At 37.7% G+C, this 27,152-nt stretch overlaps 1 protein-coding gene and 1 long non-coding RNA gene across 8 annotated transcripts in view; one reads left to right on the top strand and one right to left on the bottom strand.

Annotated features, from left to right (window-relative positions):
- RIPK2 (receptor interacting serine/threonine kinase 2) overlaps nt 1–4,981 on the top strand; it is a 33,880-nt gene extending 28,899 nt beyond the window's left edge. For both annotated transcript variants that reach the window (XM_008982865.5, XM_002759053.7), the window contains 3 exons: nt 1,627–1,720; nt 3,736–3,894; nt 4,447–4,981. In XM_008982865.5, coding sequence (XP_008981113.1) covers nt 1,627–1,720; nt 3,736–3,894; nt 4,447–4,784 — 591 coding nt within the window. In that variant the 3' untranslated portion in view covers nt 4,785–4,981. The remainder of the gene's footprint in view (nt 1–1,626; nt 1,721–3,735; nt 3,895–4,446) is intronic.
- On the bottom strand, nt 529–26,830 carry LOC144579722 (uncharacterized). Of its 6 annotated transcripts, XR_013527911.1 has the most exons (6): nt 25,899–26,475; nt 19,464–19,698; nt 4,414–5,973; nt 4,013–4,100; nt 2,493–2,571; nt 529–1,121 (listed from the first exon to the last, which is right to left on the bottom strand). It is a non-coding gene; the product is annotated as an uncharacterized LOC144579722 (long non-coding RNA). The 6 variants fall into 6 exon arrangements; XR_013527914.1 differs by lacking the exon at nt 19,464–19,698; XR_013527912.1 differs by lacking the exons at nt 4,414–5,973; nt 19,464–19,698 and having other exon boundaries at nt 533–1,121.
- Between the last annotated feature and the right edge of the window lie 322 nt (nt 26,831–27,152).

The following is a 27,152-nucleotide window of genomic DNA, read 5'->3' as shown; positions in this document are numbered from 1 at the left end:
AGCCATGCAGAGAAATCACATGGTGAGACAGGATGCAGAAGAGTGAAAATGAGGGTCAGGTTTTTAACAGCCTACTCTCTCAGGAATCCATTCACCACTTCTAGAACGACACCAAGCTATATGAGGGATCTTCCCGTGACCCAAACACCTCCCACTAAGCCCCACCTCCCAACACCACCACACTGGGGATCAAATTTCAACGTGAGATTTAGTAGGAACAAACAAACCGTATTAAATCATAGCAACATCTGACCTCATTTGATGAGGTGCAGTCAAAACATTGTTTTAAGGCTGGGCACAGTGGCACAAGTTTGTAGTCCCAAAACTTTGGGAGGCCAAGGTGGGTGGATCACTTGAGGTTAGGAGTTTAACACCAGCCTGGCCAACATGACAAAACCCCATCTCTACTAAACATACAAAAATTAGCTGGGCATGTGGCACATACCTGTGATCCCAGCTACTTGGGAGGCTGGCAGGAGAATTGCTTGAACAAGCCAAGATCATGCCACTGCAGTCCACCCTGGGTGACAGAGTAAGACTCCATCTCAAAAAAAACAACTTTGTTTCAGGCACAAAATTATTTTTAAATATTGAATTAAGATATTTTCAGGCTGTGTGTATAAGGTGTATATGAAACATAAATGAATTTTATATTTTGACTTGGGTCCCATCCCCAAGATATCTCATTATATATATGTAAATATTCCAAATCTGAAAAAAATCCAAAATTCAAAACACATCTGATTCCAAGCATTTCAGATACGGGATACTCAACCTGTAATACCTTTAAAACGAACTTCAGTATATCGCTTTTTTAATCACTTGACATACAGTATTTCGTTTGATCCTTGAGCCCATTTGTGCATATTTTTTGATAGATACTGCAGATAATACAGCCAAAAACCTTAAAGCCAGAGAGTTTTATTGAAAGTTAGCTGGTAATTCCATGACAGAGTTAAGAGTAAAGTTTTTCCATGGTTTCCCATGCTTCCATGTAGAAGGAACCTGAGGTGCTGAGAACAAGCATTTCTAAATCTGTAGGAGACCAGACTTGCATATATCAAATTTCTCATTCACTATTCTAGCTACTGGCTGGAGCCTCCGAGATCATGTAGAAAATACTAAAAAAAAAAAAATGTTTCATTATTGCCCTGTTTCCCCCATTTGTGTTAAGAAAATAAGTTTATCTTTGTTGCTTATTTTATAGATGTATGTATTTCTTGAATTTTGTAAAGTTTAATTTTTAGTAGTTTTGTAAGCTGGGCACAGTGGCTCACACCTCTAATCCCAGCACTTTGTGTGGCCAAGGCACATGGATCACTTGAACACAGGAGTTCAAGACCAGCAACACCCCATTTCTACAAAAAATACAGAATTTAGCATGGTATGGTGGTATGCACCTATAATCTCAGCTATTCAGGAGGCTGAGGTGGGAGGATCACCTGAGTTCAGGAGGACAGGGCTGCAGTGAGTACTCCAGACTGGGCAACAGAGTGAGACCCTATCTCAAAAAAAAAAAAATTAGTTTTGATCTTCATTTGTGATAAGCCACAACCAAGACCTATTTATAAATTATAGCTCTGTAATTTGTATTAACCTAAACTCTTTATTTTCTATTTCCTTTAGGAATCATGTGGATCCTCTCAGCCCCATAAAAATAGTGGTTCCCCTGGAACTTCAAAGTCCCTGTCGGCTCCTGAAGACAATGATTTTTTATCTAGTATGTAAATTTTCCAATCATTATTAACTTGCAAATTTTCTGTTTTCTTTCAAGATCATATTTTTGGCAAGCAGTCATGATTTCTATGGAACTTTAATTTGCATTTATAACTCATTTTTCAAAGTGACAGAGTCTAAAGATATGAAAACAGTAGTGCGATAGTCAACAAATACATTTAAGTTTTAAGGCATTATATTTGGCCAGGCGTGGTGGCTCACACCTGTAATCCCAGCATGTTGGGTGGCCGAGGTGGGTGGATCACCTAAGGTCAGGAGTTCAAGACCAGACTGGCCAACATGGTGAAACCCCATCTCTACTAACAATATGAAAATTAGTCAGGCGTGGTGGTGGGCGCCTGTAGTCCCAACTACTTCAGAGGCTGATGTGGGAAGATGGCTGAAACCCAGGAGGGAGGTTGCAGTGAGCCGAGATCGCACCACTGCACTCCAGCCTGGGCAACAGAGTGAGACTCTGTGTCAAAAAATAAATTTTAAAAGGCATTATGTTAGATACTCCCAGAAAATGCCCACAAAAAAAATCTCTTAAAAGAAAGAGGAGAAATGTTTCTAAATAACAATTATATGAGATAGAAAGTGATATAAGAGAGATGTGGATCTAGAGCTATGGTAGCACAGTGGAAGAGGAACACTGTACAAAGTACTTTCACAACAACCTAGAAATGTCCTCATCTTACAGATTAAGGATACTGGATCACATAGCTCATAGCATATCTAAGACTTTTGATAAATATTATCATGTCACTCTACTATACCATATTGTCATGATGAAACGATTTCTGGCTGAAGGCTGGATCTGTAGTTGCAAAGAGTAGGTATTCCAGGCAAAAGGAACTGCATACAGGCACAAAAGCAAGAAAATACAGAGAGCAGTGAGTAATTTGGTTTAGCTAGTAAGAGGATGAATGAAAGAAGGTAAGAGCTAAGTAGGTTGGAGTCATATCATCAGGAATTCTAACATTCAGCTAAACTATTTGGACTTTTTTACTTGAGTAGGAAGCAGCTATTGCAATTTTTTCAGCAAGGGAGTCACATAAAACTTCTTACTTTAGGAAAATTCATTCTGGCTGGAATATGTAGGGTATTTTGAAAGGAAAAAGAAACTTGTGATGGGAAGATTAGGAGACTATTACTGTAGTACCAGAGAGAGATTATAAGAACTGATCCAGAGGGAAAGAAACGAGAGGTGGTATGTGAGATGCTATAGACAACTAGATGATAGGACTTTGTAACATTTCACTTGGAGGAGCAAAGAAAGAAAAAAGGTAAAGCCAAATAAATTGTTAAGCCAGGACACTGGGAGAACATTGGTACCATTAAAAGAAATAAAAGTTAAGACAGGCTGCACTCGGTGGCTAACATCTGTAATCCCAGCACTTTGGGAAGCCCAGGTGGGTGAATCACTTGAGGTCAGGAATTCAAGTCCAGCCTGGCCAACATGGCAAAACCCCATCTCTACTAAAAATGCAAAACAGATAGCCAGGCATGATGGTACGCACCTGTAATTCCATCTCCTCAGGAGACTGAAACACAAGAATCACTTGAACCCGGGAGGCAGGGGTTGCAGTGAGCTGAGACAGCGCTACTGCACTCCAGCCTGGGCAACAGAGCAACAGTCTGTCTCAGTTTAAAATAAGTTAAAACAAGTTTTAGAGTTAAGATGAATAATTACACTTCTAATGTTTTTTTTTAATTTGAGGTACTAGCAGCACACAAAGGGGTGATGTCCAGAGGGCTTTTGAAAATAGAAGACTAAGGTTCATGGCTGGGCATAGTGGCCTGTAATTCCAGAACTTTGGGAGGCTGAAACAGGCAGATCACATGAGGTCAGGAGTTCGAGACCAGACTGGCCAACATGGTGAAATCTCATCTCTACTAAAAATGCAAAAATTAGCTGGTCATGGTAGCCTACCTTCTCTCTGCTCAGATGTTGACATTTTAGCCAATAGGAATATCTAAGGAGTATTCTACCTCTAATGAAGATGTTGTGTTTTGTAGGAAAAACTCAAGACTCCTTTATGAGGCTGCATGACTGTCCAGTAAATCACAGTTGGGATAGTACCATTTCTGCATCTCAAAGGGCCACATTCTGTGATCACAAGACCATTCCATGCTCTTCAGCAATGATAAATCCACTCTCAACTGCAGGAAACTCAGGTAAATATTTACTGTGAAATACCTTGTAAGTGATGCCATTTACCTCACATATCTATGTACAGTTTATTTACCATATAGTGTGGTGTGCCTTTATTTCTTCAATATGATAAATACATACCTTCTTAAGTAGGAAAACAAATCCCAGAAGATGGAATGATGACATAGCCCAAATGGTATTCTGTGAACATCTAAATAGGGAGGCAGTGCTAAGAGGAGGTATTAACATATTACTAACAGTAAAGTTATTTTTGTTTGTTTAACAAATTTTCAGGTATCTTTTATATTTGAAACAAAATGGACTTTAAACAAAAACTGAAAAATAAAGTGGCTTTTGCCCCATGATTTGTACCATATAAAAAGGCAATGCCTTTTCTGGGGAGTAAGGGGAAGACAACCCAAATCTATTCCTGAAAAATAACAGCATTCCCCTAAATGCTGGTGTTCCGTATTGGAAAATTAGGTTTTATGCCTTATTTATTTTTCATGGAATTTTACTCATTGCTATGTATCTGTCCTCACCTTTTTAATTATTCATTCCTTATTCTTTTTCAGAACGTCTGCAGCCTGGTATAGCCCAGCAGTGGATCCAGAGCAAAAGGGAAGACATTGTGAACCAAATGACGGAAGCCTGTCTTAACCAGTCACTAGATGCCCTTCTGTCCAGGGACTTGATCATGAAAGAGGACTATGAACTTGTTAGTACCAAGCCTACAAGGACCTCAAAAGTCAGACAATTACTAGACACTACTGACATCCAAGGAGAAGAATTTGCCAAAGTTATAGTACAAAAGTTGAAAGATAACAAACAGATGGGTCTTCAGCCTTACCCGGAAATACTAGTGGTTTCTAGGTCACCATCTTTAAATTTACTTCAAAATAAAAGCATATAAATGAGTGTTTTTCAAGAAAAAAGTTGTTTTATAAAAGGGTATTTATGTCTCTGTTGCATTGAAATTTTTTTATATAAAATCCATGAATATTAAAGCTTTATTAAAGATTCTTCTTTAGGTAAATGTTAGTCTCCCTCCGTGACAATGCAGTATTTTTTTTAATTAATACAAGTAAAAAGTTTGAATTTTATTACATAGTTCAATTTTTATGTCTCTTTTGTTAATAGAAACTACTTTTAAAGGGTAATAATTATTCTTCTTGTCCATAACAGTACCTTAAGGTATGATGTATTGCTGATGGATGTCATTTTCACATTCAGATTCTTTGTGGATTATTTGTTACTTGTCTAAGATGCAATTTGATTTTATGAAGTACATAGCCTTTACCCACCAGAGACAGTACAAAATCCCTGCCCTAAAATCCCAGGCTTAATTGCTCTACAAAGTCAGCAAAAAGTGAGTTACATTGAAAACAGGAAGCACCAGACCCACAACCTGAAAAAATTTGAATGAAAGAAATTAGATGGCATTGAGGCAGTTAAATATTTAATAGAAATATAAGTATTTTAATCTCTATTTTAAAGCTTGACATTAACATGTAGTACCTCTTACTGTGCCTTTCAGAAATATGGAAAGGTTATTAATTTAAAACTCTATTATTCAGATTATATTTTAAAGTTTTATTTATGAATTCCCTTTATAAAAATATTTCAAAGATAATACAATATAAAGAAAAATAAATACTTTAATAGTGGCTCTGTGTCCCCATTTTTAACCTCAACATTTCCTCCTGTCACCAACAACCAAGCTAACTAAAGCTAACAGCCTGATGTGTGTATTCTGCTCCTTTCTTCCTGCTTATATTTTGAGTATGAAAGGATCTTTTCTATATATTATCAGAATAACACATCATACTGCAACCTGCTTTTTGCATTTAATAGTACAGCCTTCCAGATCAGATATGGCTCTAACCTACTCTTTTTACTTGCTGCCTAATACCTGCACTTTTTTTTCTTGTGCATATCAAATTTAGCCCAAGCAATAAAAGTACAGTGTGAACACTTCTTTGGTTAATGGGTTATATTACTATATGGGAACTTACAAGGAATAATAGCCCTTTTCTGGAACTGCATAGCAAAGTCAGCAAAAAGTGAGTTACATTGAAAACAGGAAGCACCAGACCCACAACCTGAAAAAAGTTTGAATGAAAGAAATTAGATGGCATTGAGGCAGTTAAATATTTAATAGAAATATAAGTATTTTAATCTCTATTTTAAAGCTTGACATTAACCTGTAGTACCTCTTACTGTGCCTTTCAGAAATATGGAAATTAATAGGGAAAAATGAAAACTAATTTAACACAAGTTACCTGTTAAATTTTAAAAAACATGAAGATAAATTTTATTTGTGAAATAATATAGAAAAAATTTCTTTTAGAAGCTTTCCCTTTTCTCTCTACATAGTCTACAAAGAAGTTCTTTTGAATATCTGTGGCCTAGAGTTGATATATTGATGTGATGAGGTATATCTGGATTGATAAAAGAACTTTGCCCTGTTACTTTTTTATTCACTGGGAAGAACTAAAAAAAACTCACAGTCCTACAAACCACTACTCAAAGAAATAAGATAGGACACAAACAGATGGAAAAACATTCCATGCTCAAGGTTAGGCAGACTCAATATCATGAAAATGGCCATACTGTCCAAGGTAATTTATAGATTCAATGCTATCTCCATCAAACTACCATTGACTGTCAGAACAGGAAAAAAAAAAAACCACCTTAAACTTCATATGGAACCACAAAAGAGCCCACATAGCCAAGACAATCCTAAGCAACAAGAGCAAAGCTGGAAGCATCACGCTACCTGACTTCAAACTATACTATAAGGCTACAGTAATCAAAACAGCATGGTACTGGTACCAAAACAGAGATGTAGACCAATGGAACAGAACAGAGGTCTCACCAGTAACCCCGCACACCTACAACCATCTGATCTTTGACAAACCTGACAAAAGCAATGGGGAAAGGATTTCTTGTTTAATACATGGTGTTGGGAAAACTGGTTAACCATGTGCAGAAAGCTGAAACTGGACCCATTCCTTGCACTTTATACAAAAATGAACTCCAGATAGATTAAATATTTAAACATAAAACCTAACACCATAAAAACTCTAGAAGAAAACCTAGGCAATACCATTCAGGACATAGGCATAGGCAAGGACTTTATGACTAAAACACCAAAAGCAATGGCAACAAAAGCCAAAAGAGAGAAATGGGATCTAATTAAACTTAAGAGCTACAGCACAGCAAAAGAAACTATCATTAGAATGAACTGACAACCAACAGAATGGGAAAAAATTTTTTCAATCTACCCATCTGACAAGGGGCTAATATCCAGAATCTACAAGGAACTAAAACAAATTTACAAGAAAAAAACAACCCCATTAAGAAGTGGGCAATGGATATGAACAGGCACTTTTCAAAAGAAGACATTTATGCAGCCAAAAAACATGAAAAAATACTCATCATCACTGATTATTAGAGAAACTCAAATCAAAACCACATTGAGATACCACCTCACAGAGACCACCTCACACCAGTTAGAATGGCGATCATTAAAAAATCTGGAGACAACAGATGCTGGAGAGGTTGTGGAGAAACAGGAATGCTTTTTACACTGTTGGTGGGAGTATAAATTAGTTCAACCATTGTGGAAGACAGTGTGGTGATTCCTCAAGGATCTAGAAATAGAAATACCATTTGACCCAGCAATTCCATTACTGGGTATATACCCAAAGGATTACAAATCGTTCTATTATAAAGACACATGCACACCTTGTGCATATCAAAAAACTGAGGACATTCTTCTCAGTTATTTTTTGAGTCTTGTAATTAAATAAAGGAGAATATCTCAATTTGTGTGCTAACATCTTCTTATCCCTCTTGTTAACAAAATGAGAATTGGCTTTAGACTCAGAACTTCAGAAACAGCAAGAATTTTATGGTTTTTTAAAGTGCATTCTATTAGAAAATTATACTTCTACATAGGACAAGTACTAGTTTTCTGTTTATACTAAAGTTTTATTTCATAATATTTAAATAAAAAGATAATTTAAATACTACTAAGTAAATTATAATATAGGTAGGACATGAATGTGCCAGCAATCATGGAAGTAGTGAGAAAATGACAGATTAAAATGCAGTCACTCCAGGAAGGGGCCTAGTAATTTATTTTTTAACTAGCTAGTATTAGATAATGCTAAAGATGTCATTTCTTGCAGTTCATTTTAAAGCCGTGCTACCCAGAAGTATAGTCCACAGACTAGCTACAGTTAGCATCACCCGTAGCATGTTAGAAATCCATGGCTCCTACAGAACCACTGAATCAATCTTGGGGGTGAGGTCTAGGAATCTTTTAATAAATTTCTCCAAGTGATTTTTACTCATGGTAAAGTTCAAGACCTTTTAAGAAACACTATAGATTTGGGCATAAAATAATTTCTCTCTAGGTTCACAGATGTGTTTTCCTGAAGTCTGACTGCCACATACCTTCAGAATGTACAGTTTCTGAGCTGATGTTTGATTACAAAATTCTACTTTTTTTTGCATCCAATTTGAATTCTCAAAACAATTTTAATCATGCTTTGAATTTTGGAAAGATAGCTTCCCTTAAACATGAAAATCAGATCATTAGATTAGAACCTACAACTCAGTTATTTAGGGAAGAACTTTAGAAGGAAACATAGCTTGAATTATGTCAGCAGTAGAGCTGAGCCGATTGATATAAGAGGATCAATACAAGAAGCAAGACTAAATTGTGCTGAAAGTTATACTAAAGAAATTTGCATAACTATGAAAGATTGGGATGTCACCAGAGTTGTGTCAAGCAGTGGGGGCTGTTTTTTATTTCTCTCTATCATTAATCTGCCTACCCTCAGCCCCTTCAAATACTCAGTTTATGAAAAAAAAAATTTGTCCAAATGGGAAAGAAAGAAAATCAGTACACGTTCATAATTAGCCATTCTCACAAACATCAGTTTCATTAATGTGTTTCTTCAAAACTGTACCTCTCATCTCCCACACAGCCTAATTCCCAGACTGCCTCTTGCTTTTTCTCTCTACTGGATCATTTCTTTTCAAGCAGCCAGATTTCCTTTAAAGACAAAATTTCTTTTTTGAGACAGAGTCTCACTCTGTCATTCAGGCTGCAGTGCAGTGGCACAATCTCAGCTCACTGCAACCTCTGCCTCCTGAGTTCCAGCGATTCTCCTGCCTCAGCCTCCCAAATAGCTGAGACTACAGGCACGCACCACCACGCCCAGCTAATTTTTGTATTTTTTATCAGAGACAGGGTTTCACCTTTTTTGCCAGGCTGTTCTTGAATGCCTTACCTCGTGATCCACCCACCTAGGCCTCCCAAAGTGCTGGAATTATAGGCATAAGCCATTGCGCCTAGCCTAAAAATAAAATTTCTTTATTTAACCTATCTATCCCTTTTCATCCTTTTCAAGGAATTTATTCTACACAACCTCTTATTTGGTTACCTCTTTCTTTCTTGTTTAAAATTTAACGTCACATAATTAATGAATGGTTTGGAAGAAACAAATGTGCATCTGATGCTTCAAAATCCTTCACCAGAAAGATGTTAACAGACATTTATCTCACAAGCAAATACTCCCCATTGATTAATGGGGAGCTTATTACCTTGTCAGGCAATTTATTACATCTCCCGACAGTACTATCTGTATACTTTTGTGAACTGATTTAAAAATAGATTTCCCTGTAGTATATATCTGCTTGTCCTGATTCCAAACCTTGGAATACTTTATAGGGTAAATTTAATCCCTCTTCTATGACAGTATCTTATATATTTCCAAGGAGCTCTTTTATTTCTGGTGATATTTATTTATTTATTTATTTAGCTTCAGAATAATTCCAACTTACTTCAGTGGTTATTTAAAAGGCATGGTCTATATTCCTCTCAAAGTATGGTAGCCCCAACTAAGTACTATGCTCCTACTCAGGTTTTCACAGCACAGTTGGTATAGCTGCTCCCTTATACTTAAATACTAAAGGACCATTTTATAGCAGTCACATGTCATTGTTGAATTGATATTTAACTCCCAGCTAACAAATCCTTTGTCTGTACACCTGTATTGTTTTGCCTTATTTCTACACTTTTCAAAGAAGTAAATTGGATTGTTAGGCCTATATATAACAATTTGCCTTCATCTCTATTTTTTAAAAATTAATCCCTAGTTTCAGGTATTTAATATATTTTTTATTCCTAAATCTGGAATCTCTCCAGTTTCTCATCCACAAATTTGATACACTTGCCTTTTATAGTTTCATCCAAGTTACTAACTAAAATGTTGATTGTGCTGAGCCATTCAAGCATAAGTCTGCAAAATGCCACAAGCCTTCTTCCCTTTCACTATTTAGGTGCAATCATTTATCTAATTACTAATGAATATAATTGGAATAGTTTAAAGTGTTTCCTTTTTTAACATAAAAAATATGTAATCTACAAATTTAGGCTACATGGTTTTTATTTCTGGGCAGTTTTTTAAAGCATTGGCTTGTGTTTTCATTAAAAATGTGTGTTTCAGTATAAATCTACTTTTTTGCCACAAGTACATTCAATTTAAATGGGGCATGCCTCTTCTCTTAAAATATTAAATGGATATTGCTCAGGCTCTACTTATAAAATCTGGTGCAAGACACTCTGCCCACCAAAATCCCATTATTTAAGGATGCCAACCACATAAAGAACCTCCAAACTCAATATCTAAAAAAAAAAACTAAGAAAATTAAAGACTAAACAGAAGATAATTTTAAAGTACTTACAAATAATAGCCTTAGAGAGACTTGAGGTTTTCAAAACCAGAATAAATTGTTAAAAAACAGAAACAACTAATGATCCAGAAATATTTAAACTATAATTCTCATAATAATAACCCAGAACCTGCCCATTCTTTTTTTTTTTTTTGAGACGGAGTTTCGCTCTTGTTACCCAGGCTGGAGTGCAATGGCGCGATCTTGGTTCACCTCAACCTCCGCCCCCTGGGTTCAGGCAATTCTCCTGCCTCAGCCTCCTGAGTAGCTGGGATTACAGGCACATGCCACCGTGCCCAGCTAATTTTTTGTAATTTTTAGTAGAGACGGGGTTTCACCATGTTGACCAGGATGGTCTCTATCTCTTGACCTCGTGATCCACCCGCCTCAGCCTCCCAAAGTGCTAGGACTACAGGCTTGAGCCACCGTCACCAGGACTCCAAACCTTGGAGTTTGTTAGGTTAGATAACCAGTCCAAGGCTCTAGCTTCCATTTCTTTGGTTGCAACCCTGGGCAAACAGGGACACTACCAACAAAACAGCTGCAAGTAATTTTCATTGCTAGTTTCAAATCTCTTCCTATCACTAAGCACATGTTGTTGAGCTTTTGCCTTCTGACTTCTTCCTCCCCACTGGGACTGATACACTCTTCATCATACTAAGAGGCACTCCACGGCTGGCAGGGTGACCATCACCTTTGTTTCTACTGGTGCCCCTTAGTGCACCAGACCAAAGGGGCAAACCAAAAATTTCTTGAAAAATTAACTCCAGTGTTTCAGGCATAGCCTGATGGCAAACACATGAGATATAGTTCATGTAGGCCTCCCAACAAAGTTAAAAAGACTCAGAATTCTGAATTAATTTCAACCCCAGGAGAGAGTTAATGGTTTTAGAATTTTAAGTTCATTTTGGACAATCTAGCTGAATTCATTCTAAGGTAGGAATATGGAAGCTAGTACTGGCAGCCTGGGCCCAAGAAAATATTTTAATTATTTTAAAATTAAAAGAAATAAATTAATATATAACAATAAATGCAATTTAGATTATATATATCTTTATAATAATGCAATTGTAAAATAAAATTTTTAATATTTTTTATAGAGGAAAGAGCCCACAAAAGCATAAGTGCCTATGTCTGAAGTGTTTGAACCAGAGCAACTCCATTTTGAATAGGGGCTAAGAAAAATAAGGCTGAAACCTTCTGGGCTACATCCCAGGAGGTTAGGCATTCTTAGTCAGAGTGAGACAGGAAGTTGGTGGCCTAAGATACAGGTCATAAAAACTCAGCTGATAAAACAGGATATGGTAAAGAAGCCAGCCAAAACCAAGATGGCTACAAAAGTGACCTCTAGTCATCTTCTATGCTCATTATATGCTAATTATAATATAATTATAATACATTAGCATGCTAAGAGCTACTCCCACCAGGGTCAATGACAGTTTACAAACCCTATGGGAACCTAGAGAAGTTAACTTACATGGTCTAAAAGGGAGAGGAATCTTCAGTTCTTGGAATTGCCCACCCCTTTCCTGGGAGACTCATGAATAATCCCCCTCTTATTTAGCATATAATCAAGAAATAACTATAAGTATACTCAGTTGAGCAGCCCATGCCACTGCTCTGTCTATGCAGTAGCCATTTTTTATTCTTTCACCTTTTTAATAAAATTGCTTTTACTTTATAGACTCACCCTGAATTTTTCCTTGCACAAAGTCCAAGAACCTCTCTTGGGGTCTGAATAAGGACATCTTTCTGGTAACACCAAGGGTCCATGAATGTCCTAATGATGCTTTTATTGTGAAGTGGCTTACCTGATAGTCTGAAAAGTTTGCTTGAGACTGTACCCACTCGAAAGTTATTTAATCTCTGGAGATGAAGTCATGAAGCATCTTTGCAATTCTGCCTCTTAGATTATAGATTAACTCTCTTCCTCATTGTTCTTTTTCTCTAAATGACTAGAAGAGACCAGCTATCAGACCTTTCACCACTTAGACTTACTGATCTTTGTTACAGATTAACAGCCTCCTTTATTGTTCAATACCTAACTCGCACCAAATGCCGCAAAAGATCCCGTAATTATTAGATTTTCAGTGTGAAATGTTAAATATGCCTCTGAAAACAGGTAATTGGAAACCTAAGCTGTTGTAACTCTAAATTACTTTGAACCTTAAAGAAATGTGAGGTTATAGGGTCTAAGTCACCTGACAGGCAGCTGTAACCTTTCTTGCTCTGATTATAGATTAGCCTTCCTCACCTACATTGCTTTCTAAAATGTTACATGACTAAAGGGCACCAGGGAAGAAACCTCCCCTCTTCACTGTTGATCTTTATTATAGATTAACTTTCTTTTATCTTTCTGACAAAAAGGCTTTATGGCTATCACATTGTCTTCAGATTGAATATTAAATATACTTTTTTAAACTGGAAAGGAAATGAAACAAGCAATATGGAAAAGAAATGAACTATAACTAATTAAATGTTTATAACTCATAAACCAGCCTATTTGGAAAATGTTATATATACTCCTACTCTATTTTCTGCCTATATAAGCAAGAACTTATAATTTCAGAGCACTAACCCCATTTCTCTGGAGTCTCTTTTAAATAGCCATTCCCAGCTTTTCAGTTTAATAAACTCTTTAAAACTGGATTCTGATCCTTTCCATTGTTTCAGCTTGATATGCTTTCCTGAAAGAAAAAGACCACCTCAACTAATCAGATCATTGTAACTCTATATTAAGCCTAACACTGAAACATGCTGAAATTCTGCTAAGCTTCTCTAAACTTTGTGAATATAAGTAATAACTTCTATACTTTGAAACAGTGACTTCCATTCTTTGGAATCGGTGCTTCCCAAGAAGCCTGGCTTCAAACTTTGCACTTCAATCAACTCTGTTTAAACCAGATTCTAAGTCAGGCATGGTGGCTCATGCCTATAGTCCCAACATTTTGGAAGGCTGAGGCGAAAGGATCACTTGAGGTCAGGAGTTTGAGACCAACCTGAGCAACGTGGTAAACCCTGTCTCAACTGAAAATACAAAAATAAAAAGAAAAAAAAGAAATAAAAAAAAATAATCAGGTAATCCCAGCTACTTGGGTGGCTGAGACAGGAGAATTGCTTGAACTCGGGAGGCAGAGGTTGTAGTGAGCCAGATTACACCATCACACTCCAGCCTGGGCAACAGAGCAAAACACCTAATGTCTTTTTTTCTGCTCCAAGATCCCATTCGGGATGCTAATGAGGTGTGGAAAATGATTTCCCAGCCTATGAGGCTTGAGCATGCTGAGTGCTTTTGAAAATTGAAAGGCCTCAGCAACAATTAACCTTGTTTTGTTTCCCCAACCCACTTTCCCTCCCAGGACAGGAAGGGACTCTCTCTGGAGTCTGTTCATCTGATCAAAAAAGGATCTTACGAAAAACAAACAAAAAAACCCACAATTGCCTTCTATCTGCTTCCTAAAATCTCACTATCTATTACAGAAAAAAAGACAAGAATGAAACCACACCTAGAAAGACTTTTTTTAACAAGGTAATATCTGCCTCTGGAGCTCAGAGAAAATTCCAAAGAAAATCCTTTACAATTTCTGTCTCCCTGGCCCATTCATTCTCCCTAATAGTCATGTACTGCTCCTCAAAGAATTGTCTACATTCCCCATCGCCTCCCTCCTCTATGAAAAGGGGTATATAAACTGTACCCCATTGGAAGATTGAGGTAACCACTTTGTGATTCTGCCACATTGATAGATTTTTATGTCTTTCTTCCTTCTAATCTGCCTTTCATCAATTGATTTTCAGCAAACCTTTAGAGGGTAGAGGGCAAAGGGCAAAGGGCAAAGTTTTCCCCTGGCCTCTATGATACCACATTACATTTGGTTGCCCTGTCTCCTTAAACCTTTGCATACTTTTTGACCCATCAATGAAAACATCTTTGCAAATATTATGACAGTGAGAGAAGTCTAGCATGAGTCACTCCATCTTGCTTCTAGTCTCACAGGCTGGCTGTCCTTACTCATTCCTGGGTATAGACCAAGCTATCCATGGAAAAATTTTAGTTTGTAGTTTAATTTTGAAACAAGGATCATAATAGTCCTTCCCTAAAACTGATTTCTGCCTTGCTCAGAGACCAAAGCTGCCTTTGTAAAACTAATAAAAGTTTATGACATTAGGATTGTGGGAGGGATCTGAATTCTACTAAAACATAGGCATAGTTTCTATATTCCCTTACTGCTCAGGAGTCATGTGGCCAGAGGTTACAAGATTTGTGACTTCACCACTTGCTACTGTAGATAGTGTCACTGTTGTAGAATGTGAGGTTGATTTTCTGAGATGTTTTTCAGACTTTTGCATTCTGGCAACTGACTGATCCCACCCAGACCTATGACTCATGACTCAACCAGTCCTGCGGCCCTCACTCAGAGAAGACACAGCACACAAGGACCATTTTCCATACCCCTATGATTTCATTCCCACCCGATCAGTAGCATCCATTCCCTATCCCCCTGCCCAACAAATTATCCATAAAAACCCTAGCTTCTGAGTTCTTGGTGAGACTGATTTGAGTAATATCTCCAGCCCTTTCATTTGGATAGCTCCAAGTTAATTAAACTCTTTCTCTACTGCAATACTGCAGTCTCAGTGAACTGGTTTTGTCTGTGCAATAGGCAGGAAGAACCCAACAGGTGATTACACTAATTTAATATCCAAGAATTTATTCTAAGGAAATAATCATAGGTATGTGTAAAGATTAAGCCATGATGATGTTCACTGATGCATTGCTTAAAAACTACTGAGAAGCCAGAAGTTTTTGCTTTTGTGGGTTATATTAATCCTTATTTGCCACTAGAAATTAAAACTGAGAAGTCAATAATATATTAATTCATTTAAAAGCAATAATATACCCAATTACATATTAAAACATCTTTATAAAGTTTCATAAAGATGAAAGTTTTATGAAACTTCATAAAAATGCATTTTTCATTTTTCATCCGAAATCAAAAAAAGTTAAGAAGAGCCACATTATTTTACATTTTTGCATATCTCTTTGAATGTGTAAAAAAGTAAGTTAATAGAAGAGAACTGGGTTGTCATATCTGCATTCAATCTGTTGCAAAATCACATGTCATGTAACCTCTGGAAAACTCCACTGTTCACCTATGAGAGCATAAGAGTAATAAATGCAATAATATCTCAGAATAATTATGGAAATAGGTTTGACCTAGCAGACCTCCTGAAAGATCACAGAGTCTGAGTGATTCTTTGAGAAATGCTGGCTTTATACAACAAAAAGTTTGAAGCAACATATACATTTCAAATAATTGAAGATATTATTAAATGACCCTCAATACCATTAAATAAGAATAAACACAATTATTATTAACTAAATCATTTTCATATTTTTGTCTTTTTATCTTCTTACACTGGCAGAATTACCCCTTCTCCTGGTAAGAATAATCCTTTGTATCTGCATTTCTCCTCCAGCTTGTTAGATGATTTTCCCTCTCACTCCACTCCAACCATTCCCTTAGATAGTTTCCTTCTTAAAAACAAAATCAGCCCTTTCTGTGTACTTCTCTCTTTCTCTTTCCTCTTTCTATAAGAGATTTTTTTTCTCCTTTTACCTCCCTGCTTTCTAAATTCACAATCCAGTGAATAGGTTTTCAGATTTTGTTTTTCTGTTAACGAATTACACATTCTGTTCTGGAATTTGTTTCTTAAATATTTATATGTCATTACATGTCAATTATATATATTTTTTAAACTACTATATGGTGCTTCATTATATAGACGTACCAATATTTAATCTATTTCCTCTTGATGAACATTTTAATTTTCCTAATTTTCTGCTATTAGAAACAATATGAATAGGTATGGTGTATATATGATTATATTATTCATTTACATGTAAATGAATTTATGTAAAATATAATTTTAAATTAATTTATATAAATTTTTAAAATTTTACTTTAAGTTTTCAGATACATGTGTAGAATGTGCAGATTTCTTACATAGCTACACATGTGCCATGGTGCTTAGCTGCACCTATCAACCCATCATCTAGATTTTAAGCCCCATATGCATTAGGTATTTGTCTGACAGATGCTGGTGTGTGATGTTCCCCTACTTGTGTCTGACTTCAAACTACACTACAAGGCTACAGTAATCCTGGTACTGGTACCAAAACAGATATATAGACCAATGGAACAGAACAGAGATAACACCACACAGCTACAACCATCTGATATTTCACATAACACCTCAGAAATATCTCAGAAATAACACCACACATCTACAAGCATCTGATCTTTGACAAACCTAACAAAAACAAGCAATGGGGAAAGGATTCCCTATTTAATAAATGGTGCTGGGAAAACTAGCTAGCCGTATGCAGAAAACAGAAACTGGACCTCTTCCTTATACCTTATACAAAAATTAACTCAAGATGGATTAAAGACTTAAATGTAAAACCCAACCTATAAAACCCCTAGAAGAAAGCCTAGGAAATACCATTCAGGACATAGGTATATATTTTATATATGTGCAAACTTTTTTTTTTTGAGACAGAATTTCACTCTTGTTGCCCAGGCTGGAGTACAGCGGAACGATCCCAGCTCACTGCAACCTCCCCCTCCAGGGTTCAAGTGATTCTTCTGTCTCAGCCTCCTTTAGCTTGGATTACAGGCACACACCACTACACCCGGCTAATTATTTGTATTTTTAGTAGAGATGGAGTTTCATCATGTTGGTCAGGCTAATCTCAAACTCCTGACCTCAGGTGATCCACCTGCCTTGGCCTTCCAAAGTGCTGGGATTACAGGTGTGAACTTCCAGAGATCTTCATTCTCTCTATGCTCAAACCCCCTACCATCCATATTTAGTTAATCACAAGTCCTATTGATTCTACCTCCAAAATGTTTTGTTTTCAGTATAGCAAGTCAGAGGCATGTGAACCAAAGCAACTGTATCTTGAATAGGAGCTGGGTAAAATGCGGCTGTGACCTACTGGGCTGCATTCCCAGACAGTTAAGGCATTCTAAGTAACAGGATGAGATAGGAGGTTGGGCCAAAACACAGGTCATAAAGACCTTGCTGATAAAACAGTGTACAGTAAAGAGGCCAGCTAAAACCCACAAAACAAGATGGTGATGAAAGTGACCTCTGGTTGCCCTCATAGCCACATCCCCACTAGCACCACGACAGTTTACAGATGCCATGGCAACATCAGAAAGTTACCCTATATGGTCTAAAAGGGGGAGTCATGAATAATCCACCCCTTGTTTAGCATATATAAACAAATAACCATAAAATGCTCATAAAAATGGGCAAACAGCAACCCTCAGGGTGGCACTATTGAGTAGCCATTCTCTTATTCCCTTACTTTCTTAATAAACTTGCTTTCACTTTACTCTGTGGAGCCTTTCTGAATTCTTTTTTGCATAAGATACAAGAACCCTCTCTTGGAGTCTGGATCTGGACAACTTTCCTGTAACAACTTTTTCCATCCCCTCTGCTCTACCATACTTCTGATGAACAGCATCTTTACCAGATAACTGCATCCACTTAAACATTCATCTAGTATTAAAAGGAAATCCCTGTAATCCCAGAATTTTGGGAGGCCGAGGTGGGTGGATCACGAGGTCAGGAGATTGAGGCCATCCTGGCCAACAAGTTGAAACCCCATCTCTAAAAAAAGAAAAAGCAAATCCACCCAAGTCACCACCGCCCCCACTCCCCGGCTTACTATACTTGAGTGACTTCTCATTATGCTTAGATAAAAAACCTGCAGGAATCTACTGATCTCTCTAATCTCATGTCACTCCACCCTCCTCACTGGTTCCTCTGGGGCTCACTAGCATCTTTGTTGCTCTTCTTTTCAAAAATGGGATTTCTTGACTTCTCCTACCTTCTTCAAATCCCAGTTCAAACCTAATTTTTTCAGATGACCTTACCTGAGGACTGTATCTAAAGTAGGTCCCCTGTCATTCTCCCTAATATCACCAAGGTACTTCTTTTTTTTTTAACCATATCTCAAAGTAAAAAATTTGACTATTTCTATCAGTTACCAATCACAGTAGCATAACTCTTTGTTTGAATGGAGAGAAAAGTATAAAGGGTACTTTTCTTTGGGAATTTCTAATAGCTGTTCTTAAAAACTCAAGTGACATATGTAATATATTTGTTCTGTGAAGCTTTCAGTTAACTTTCAAATGCATAGTTCTTACTATTTTATGATGTAGTTAGAGAGTAAGGATGTGGCTTAAATGATCAGGTGTTCTGATTGTTCAGAAAGGATATAAATAGATGGATGTGTCCTAGATTCATTTTCCTGCACTTTACTAGTGCAGGAATGTAGAAATACATTCCATTCTGTTGACCTTGTATTTTTGCATGATTGACTGATTGATTTTGAGACAGAGTCTTGCTCTACCACCCATGCTGGAGTGCAGTGGCACGATCTGGGCTCACTGCAACCTCTGCCTCCTGGGTTCAAGTGATTCTCCTGCCTCAGCCTCCCAAGTAGCTAGAATTGCAGGCTAATTTTTGTATTTATTTTAGTAGAGATGGGGTTTCACTATGTTGGCAGGCTGGTCTCGAATTCTTGACCTCAAGTGACCTACCCGCTTCCCAAATTGCTGAGATTATAGGTGTGACCCACCGTCCTGCTGATTGTTTGTTTTAAATCTAGCTTATCAAACACTTGAAACAAATATGATTCAAAGGGCCATTAGGTGTTGGAGTAAATTTGAATAAGGCCATAAACTCAAAGAGCATTCATGAATACCTAATATATACTATATACACACATTAATAATATATATAATAAAGGCCAGATGCAGTGACTCACATGTGTGATCCCAGCACTTTGGGAGGCTGAGGCAAGCAGATCACTTGAGGTCAGGTGTTCAAGACCAATCTTGCCAAAATGATGAAAACCCATCTCGACTAAAAATGCAAAAATCGGCCAGACATTGTGGTGCATGCGTATAATATCAGCTATGCAGAAGGCTGAGGCAAAAGAATGGCTTGAACCTGGAAGCTGGAGGTAGCAGTGAGACGAGACTGTACCACTGTACTCCAGCCTGGGGAACAGAGCAAGACTGCATCTCAAAATAATAACATAAATTATATTAATATGTAATTGACACATGAATATATACACATTAATAAGTATATACACATTAATTAATAAATATATAATATATATATATACATGCATTTTCAGATTCCACTCCTAATGCCACTCTCTCTGTGTCCTAAACTTCAGCTGCACCAGATTACTAGGTCTTTCATATGTCGTTGTCTTACGCATGCTGTAAACTTTACCTGCCATGCCACGTTTTCCTCCTCTTTCATGCACCTGAGGAATTCTGAGTCATCATTCCAAAGATACTCTCATAATCCCAGAGACAAGTTACCTGCTGCTTCCTCCAGGAGCTCACTGCAACTCAACTGATCTTTTACACTGCATTCTAATTTTTCTCAATAGGATAAGATCCCTGGGGCAAGGATTATGTTTTATTTGCATTCCTAGAACCTATGTCCTTTGATTCCTTAATTGCTTGTTGAAATGGATAAATGAATGAGTAAATCATGCTAAAAATAAAGTTAGTCATTGTATTCATTTGGTGACAGCATATTAGGACCTTCTAAAGAATTATTTTACCACTCTTCACATTGACTATTGGTTTGAGAGTTGCCACGAAATGTTTTAGCCACTTCTTGTGCAGGCTTATAAATAGCATTTTCTTTCTTCTCCCAACCCACAGGTGTGATTTCAACTCTCTAATGCTGTGGTGAATGTGCCATACCCAGTGATGGAAAATCAGCGGAAGACAAGCAAGATGAAAACCAAGAAGAAAAGGTCCAAGTGAAGGAGAACACTGCTTTACTGAATGGTATCTGTCTCAACGTGGGACATACAGTTGGCTCAGGTGTATTTGTGTCTCCCAAGGGAGTTCTGATGTACAGACTCTGTTATGGGCTTTCCCTGATTATTTGGGCCATTGGATTTTTTTACATTGTTTAAGGCTTTATGTTATGCAGAGCCAGGAACCTCAGTCCAAAGTCAGGAGCTAGCTGTATATATCCTGGAAGCTTTCAGCGGATTAACTGTCTTCATCTAACCTTGGTCATCTTTATTCCTCATTCAGCCAACAGGACATGACATATAGGCAATCAATCAAATTTATAAAATATGTCATCATACTACTTTGACCAAACTGTGAGCCCCATATGAGGCAGCGAATTGGATCTTGGCCACCTGCCTATGTGAATGTAGTACTTTTTCCTTCAGACTCTAATCAAGGAGATTCCATAGGCTTTTTCTTTTTTGACAGAGTCTCACTCTGCCACAAAGGCTGGAGTGCAGCAGCACAATTTCAGCTCCTACAATCTTTGCCTCCTGGTTTCAAGCAATTCTCATGCCCCAGCCTCCCAAGTACCCAAGTAGCTGGGACTAGAGGCATGCATCACCACACCAGGCTATTTTTTTTTTTTTTTTTAGCAGAAACAGGGTTTTGCCATGTTGGTCAGGCTGGTCTTGAACTCCTGACCTCAAGCAACATACCCGTCTTGGCCTCTGAAAATGCTAGAACTACAGGCATGAGCTACCGCCCAACCCAGAGGCTATTTTTAAAGCCCTATCAACCTAATATTTTTGTGGGAAGTAGCTGTTTCTACTTCTAGTAATATTCAGTTTTTAAACTTAGAGGCTTTTATCACCCTGACAGTTGTATTCACTTATTTCAGATTATCTTAATTAAAATTTTATTTCTAATTTTATTTTTAATTAAATTTTATAAAAAATAATTGGTCACTTCAGATTCATTCATCACTATAGTTATAGTTAGTGGGTGATGAACCTAGAATGAGAATCTAAATCCTGATAGTTTATTTCTGTTCCATTGTAATTCATTATGAATCATCTATATGTTAAAAACTGTGGGAACATAAACATAAAGTCTTGCTCAATAAGCTAGGACACACACACATAGCTTAATCAAAAATACTATTCCATCAGAAATGTATAAACAAGTACTTAATATTTCAAAGGTGAGAGAGAGAATATCTGAATTGGGTTTAAGAAACACTTTCTTGCACAAACAAGAAATATTAGGACATATACAAGAGAGCATTTTATGAGCAGAATGAACAATTTAATTGTGGGAAGTGGTCAGGAGCAAAGGCATGCCAACAGAGAAATAAGAGCTGTCTTCTATATGAATGGAGCGCCTAGAGTTGAATTAAATACAATAAAGCAGCCTTAGTTTTCTCCACATAAGTAGAAGAGAAGCCTGCTGGGGTTCAGCTCAGGCTTTTAGACCTAACTCTGAGATCGCCTTTATGAAAATGTTCAGAGCTCATGGAACCACTCTAATCACAGGGTAGGGAAGGGTAGGAAAAATAAAATAAGTAGGTAAGTTTAAGAACTACCAGGTAAAATCTATTTCTTTAGCATATAGAATGTAGTTTTATTTTCTTAAATGTGGATATAAGAGTTTTATTTTTTTAAACAATAGACTTTTGTCCTATTGAAAATTTTTCATGAATACTGATTCTTGGAATAATGTGTTTCTGTAATGAAATTAGTATAATGTTGCATTTCACTTACTATATTCATTTTCTCTATTTATTAACTGCCTAAGTTTGAAGTAGGAGACCAAAGTGCAGTGTATCTTCATGTATACCTTGATATTAACTATATCTGTGGGTGGCTATTTTAATATTCAAGGTGGTAAGACCAGAAGCTAAGTATATGTAAGTACATAGCAAAAAAAATACCCCTGGACTAGTTAAATAAATATTAATTATATATCAGTGAAAATTAATGACCTTATTAAATATTAGCCTGATACAGTTTTTAGAGAATAAACTAGACTGATTAGCGAACTCTAAGTTAGCTAATATTACAGTTTAAAAAATGTAAACACAAATGTAAAAAATGTAAATACAAATTTATGAAGCATTTCATAGTTTTGAGGATCAAAAAACTACCTATCAACTACTATGCTTATTACCTTGGTGATGAAATAATTTGTACACCAAACCCCTCTGACATGCAATTTACCTAACAAATCTGTACATGTACCCTTTAGCTTAAAATAAAACTTTTTAGAAAGGCTGGGTGAAGTGGCTAAGGCCTGTAAATCCCAGCACTTTGGGAGACCAAGGTGGGAGGATGACGTGAACCCTGGCATTTGAGACCAGCCTGAGCAACACAGGTCTCCCCATGTTGCTCTATTTGTTGCTCATCTCTATTTTTAAAAACTTTTTTTTTAAAAAAGTATCAGAGCTTACGTTAAAAAAAGAAAAAAATGTTATAACATCTCAGATGCAGCCAGTATTAAATGTTCTAACTATGGAAAAAGTACATCTATTTAGCTTTTCAGTTTTTAGTGGCTTTTTGGCACAATTATCTTATTCAGTCATCAAAAACAATCAGTAGAATAAGCAAAGCAAGTATTATTCCCACTTTACAGATCAGGAAAGTAAAAATTAAGATGAAGTTTTCCCCAAAGTTACCCAGAAAATCCACTCACTACACCTTTCACTTGAAAAATGCAGCTCTGGGCCTGGCACAATGTTAAGTACTGGCTATAGAATGACAAACAAGACATACCCCTGTCCTTCAGGAACCACGTCACCATCTTGTACATGTCTTCAAAATCTTAGATACGTTTAAAACAAACTGCCATAGTAACAGACTCCAGAAAAGCACAATAAGTCAGGAAACAGATTATAATTCAACTCTAGCGGTTTAGATACATTTGAAAAAATTACTAAAACCATGCCAACTTTGCTTTCTTAGGACCTTCCAGTGTCAAAAATTTAATTAACTGTAGAACTTAAGAATTGATACTTGGGGCCAGGCACGATGGCTCACATGAGCCTATAATCCTAGCACTTTGGGAGACCGAGGTGGGTGGGAACACCTAAGGTCAGGAGTTCGAGACCAGCCTGACCAACATGGTGAAACCCTGTCTCTACTAAAAATACAGAAATTAGCCAGGTGTAGTGGCGTGTGCCTGTAATCCCAGCTACTAGGGAGGCTGAGGCAGGAGAATCACTTAACCCTGGAGGTGGAGGTTGCAGTGAGCTGAGATTGTGCCACTGCACTCCAGCCTGAGTGACAGAGCAAGACTCTGTCTCAAAAACAAACAAACAAATTAGCTGGGTGTGGTAATAGCACCGGTAATCCCAGCTACTCTGGAGGCTGAGGCAGGAGAATCACTTGAACCCAGGAGACAGAGGTTGCAGTGAGCCAAGATCACGCCATCATACTCCAGCCAGGGTGACAGAGCGAGATGCCATCTCAAAAACAAACAAACAATAAATTGAGACTTGGAGGTCCAAAGTCAAATTTATACCATTGTGGCCAGATGTGGTGGCTCAAGCCTATAATCCCAGTGCTTAGGGAGGCCAAAGTGGGAGGATCACTTGACCTTAGGAGTTGGAAGTTTCAGGGAGTTATGACTGTGTCACTGCACTCCAGCCCAGGCAACAGAGTGAATCCCTGTCTCTAAAAATTAAAATTAATAAATAATTGATGTCATTATGTGATGAATATCCTATTTCTTATTAGCTTGCGACTGCGGTAAGGTACACACTTTTTAAAAACCATTCTGATCATAGCAGTTCTTTTATTTGTTACTAAATAGTTTAGGACATGCAAATTAACACCACCCAAAGTCAGACAACTCATATTAAAGTTTCGAGACACTATTTTTTCACCAAACGTGTATTGAACTCTTAGAGGAGAAAAAGATAGAAAAGAAGCATTCTTGCCCGCAAGAAGATCAGAATAGGGATAAAAGAAGAAAACCAAAACATAAACCACCAAATATAATGTACCTGTCTACTAGCAACAATCAGGCCTTAGGACCTGGAAAATCTTCACCAAATCCAATATGGAAATTAGAAAGAAGTGGCATTCTGACTCTCAGTTTTGTAAACTCAAACATAGATTTTGGCATTAAGCTGAGAATATACTTTTTTGTTAACAAAATGAGAATGCAATGCCATTTTTAAGGGCAAGTAATAGAACTGTTGCTGGGCCTCCATAATTTCACTTAGCACTTTGGGAGACCGAGCTGGGTGAATCACCTGAGGTCAGGAGTTTGAGACCAGCCTGACCAATATGGTGAAACCTCTGTCTAAATTGTAAATAAAGGAACATAGATAGGGGGTGTCTGGTCATCTTCCCACAGAGATACCGTAAATGAGGCTTTAGACTTGAGTATTTGCCAAAGAAATGCATGAGTGGATACTACATGGGTGACTTCTCTGACCTTCTGCCACCAATTCGAATTAGCTCATTCTTTAGGTATGTTATTACTTCCTAGAAAACTAGCTATTTATAAACTATTTCAGATGTACAGGATATAACAAGGATTTCATGTACCACATACATAAGGTGTTAATATTTTACCATATTTGTTTCCAGATTTTTTTTTGAGACAGGGTCTCATTTTGCCACCAAGGCTGGTGTGCTGTGGTATGATCATAGCACACTGCAGCCTTGAACTTTTGGCCTCAAGCAATCCCCTGCCTCAGCCTCCCTAAGTGCTGGAATTACAGGTGTGCACTACTTTGCCAGCCTGTTTCAGATTTTAAGAAATAATACACTATAAATAGAAGTAAAGCTTCATCTCTTTATCTTTCTCTCATCATCACCACCTTTTTTTCTCCTCAGATTAAACAACTATCCTGAGGTAAATATGAATCATTTCCAGGAATTTTTTACAAGTATGACTACATATGGATATAGCTATAAATAATGATGTCATTTCATAAATGGTACTATACTACTCATAACCATTTGCAGCTTGAGGTTTTCTCTCAGCTTACTGGATGTGTTGAGGCACATCCATGTCTGTATATCTCACTGCATTTGGCATGGTGCACACAGCAGAAAACTGGAAGAAGCTTAACTCCATCTCAGGAGGGGAGTAGACTATTTCTTTACGATAGCTGCAAATCTCTCCTCTAATCCTTCATGTCATGACTTTTTTCCCACTTTTCCAATAAGTTTTTATTCTTAGTTAAGTCATGATTCAGGATCCCAGGATGAGCTCTCCATGTACCCAGGTCCCCCTTTATTACCCTGGGAGAAGGACTTAGGACAGAGAAAGGTCGGGAGCCCATTCTCATCTTTCCAGGAATTGTGGCTTCTGCCCCGTGGTCTTCCCAGGTTGAGACCCAGGATGTGAAGCTGGAGGACTTGTACACTTTCCCACTACCATTTGCACACAGAGACATCACCCTGTTTAGCCATCATTACCTTTTCACAGTGGTAGAAGTCTGGGCAGTTCTGCCAGGCGTTCCTGATCTGGTTCTGCTTGGGGAAGCGGCTGTCAAAGGAGGCGGTTCTCTAGTGCTAGACATTGGTCTTGATGTCTTCTGCTACGGTGCTAACTCCTAAAGATGCCCCTGATGCACCCCTCAGCTAAGTGTGACTCTCAGCAAAGACTATCACAATTTTTTAATTTATTGGGCAGAGCGAAATCTTACTATCAAACTCTTGAAAGAAATACCATTTTTGTCTTGGTACTATTCACACAAGTAACACTGGCAAAAGGTCAGGGAATGTGAGTAGTGTACATGAACAGCCAGCAAAAGATTAAAATTGAAAAGATCGCCCGACATGTCTTAGAAAATTTTTCTTCAAACTGCTGATTCTATGGAACATTTTTTAGAATGCTGATGTTTGAAAAAGTTCACTGTAAATACCCGGGGAAATTTTTGAAAGGCAGAGTTAGAAAATTAACCTCATATCAAGTTAAAAAGCTTCTGTACAGCAAAGGATACAGTTAACAAAGTAAAGAGATAACCCATAGAATGGGATAAAATATTTACAAACCAACCCTATGGTATCCAAGTTGTAAGACAAATTCCTCTTTACTCTTCCGTCTCCTCTCCTCAAGCAGAGAAAGAATTCTCTTCTGGAGCTGTGAGCTGAGCTACCTTGGGTTGCAGGGAGGGGTGGCACAAACACTCCCTTGGCCACCTTGGCTGGTGTCTCACTAGGTCATATGCCTGTCAAGTCTCCTGACTCTGAGCCCAGCATAGCACCAAGACTTGCCCAGGGATCCTAGTCCATGTGGCCCAGACTCCTTTCAACTTTATTCAGGACCCCAGAGCACTTTAGTCCACAGTGGTGAGGCTTGCCAGAACACAGGTTCTGACTACTGGGATGGGCTACCCGCTCTGGCTAGGGCTGCTCTAAATGCTCCCTCCATGGGTGGTGGCGGAGTTCTGTCCAGTGCTGTCTTCCATTGTGACAAGGCAGCACTGAGTTCCAATGCAAAGTCCCACAGTTGCTGCACTCTCCCACCCCCAAGTGCACAGGCTCTCTTTGTACCATGTGGCCGCTGCTGAGGAATGCTGGATTTTTAAGCCATTTAAGACTGTCTTTCTTTTCCTATTCAGTTAAAACCAGATACTGTGATCACACACCTGCTTTTTGTTTGTCATGAAGGTGCTTTACTGTGTAGATAGTTGTTACTTTTGGGATTCCTGCAGGGAGGACTATTGG

Source organism: Callithrix jacchus, chromosome 16 (assembly GCF_049354715.1).
Source record: "Callithrix jacchus isolate 240 chromosome 16, calJac240_pri, whole genome shotgun sequence".
NCBI classification, from domain to species: Eukaryota; Metazoa; Chordata; class Mammalia; order Primates; family Cebidae; genus Callithrix; species Callithrix jacchus.
This window is presented reverse-complemented; position numbering and strand designations above follow the sequence as displayed.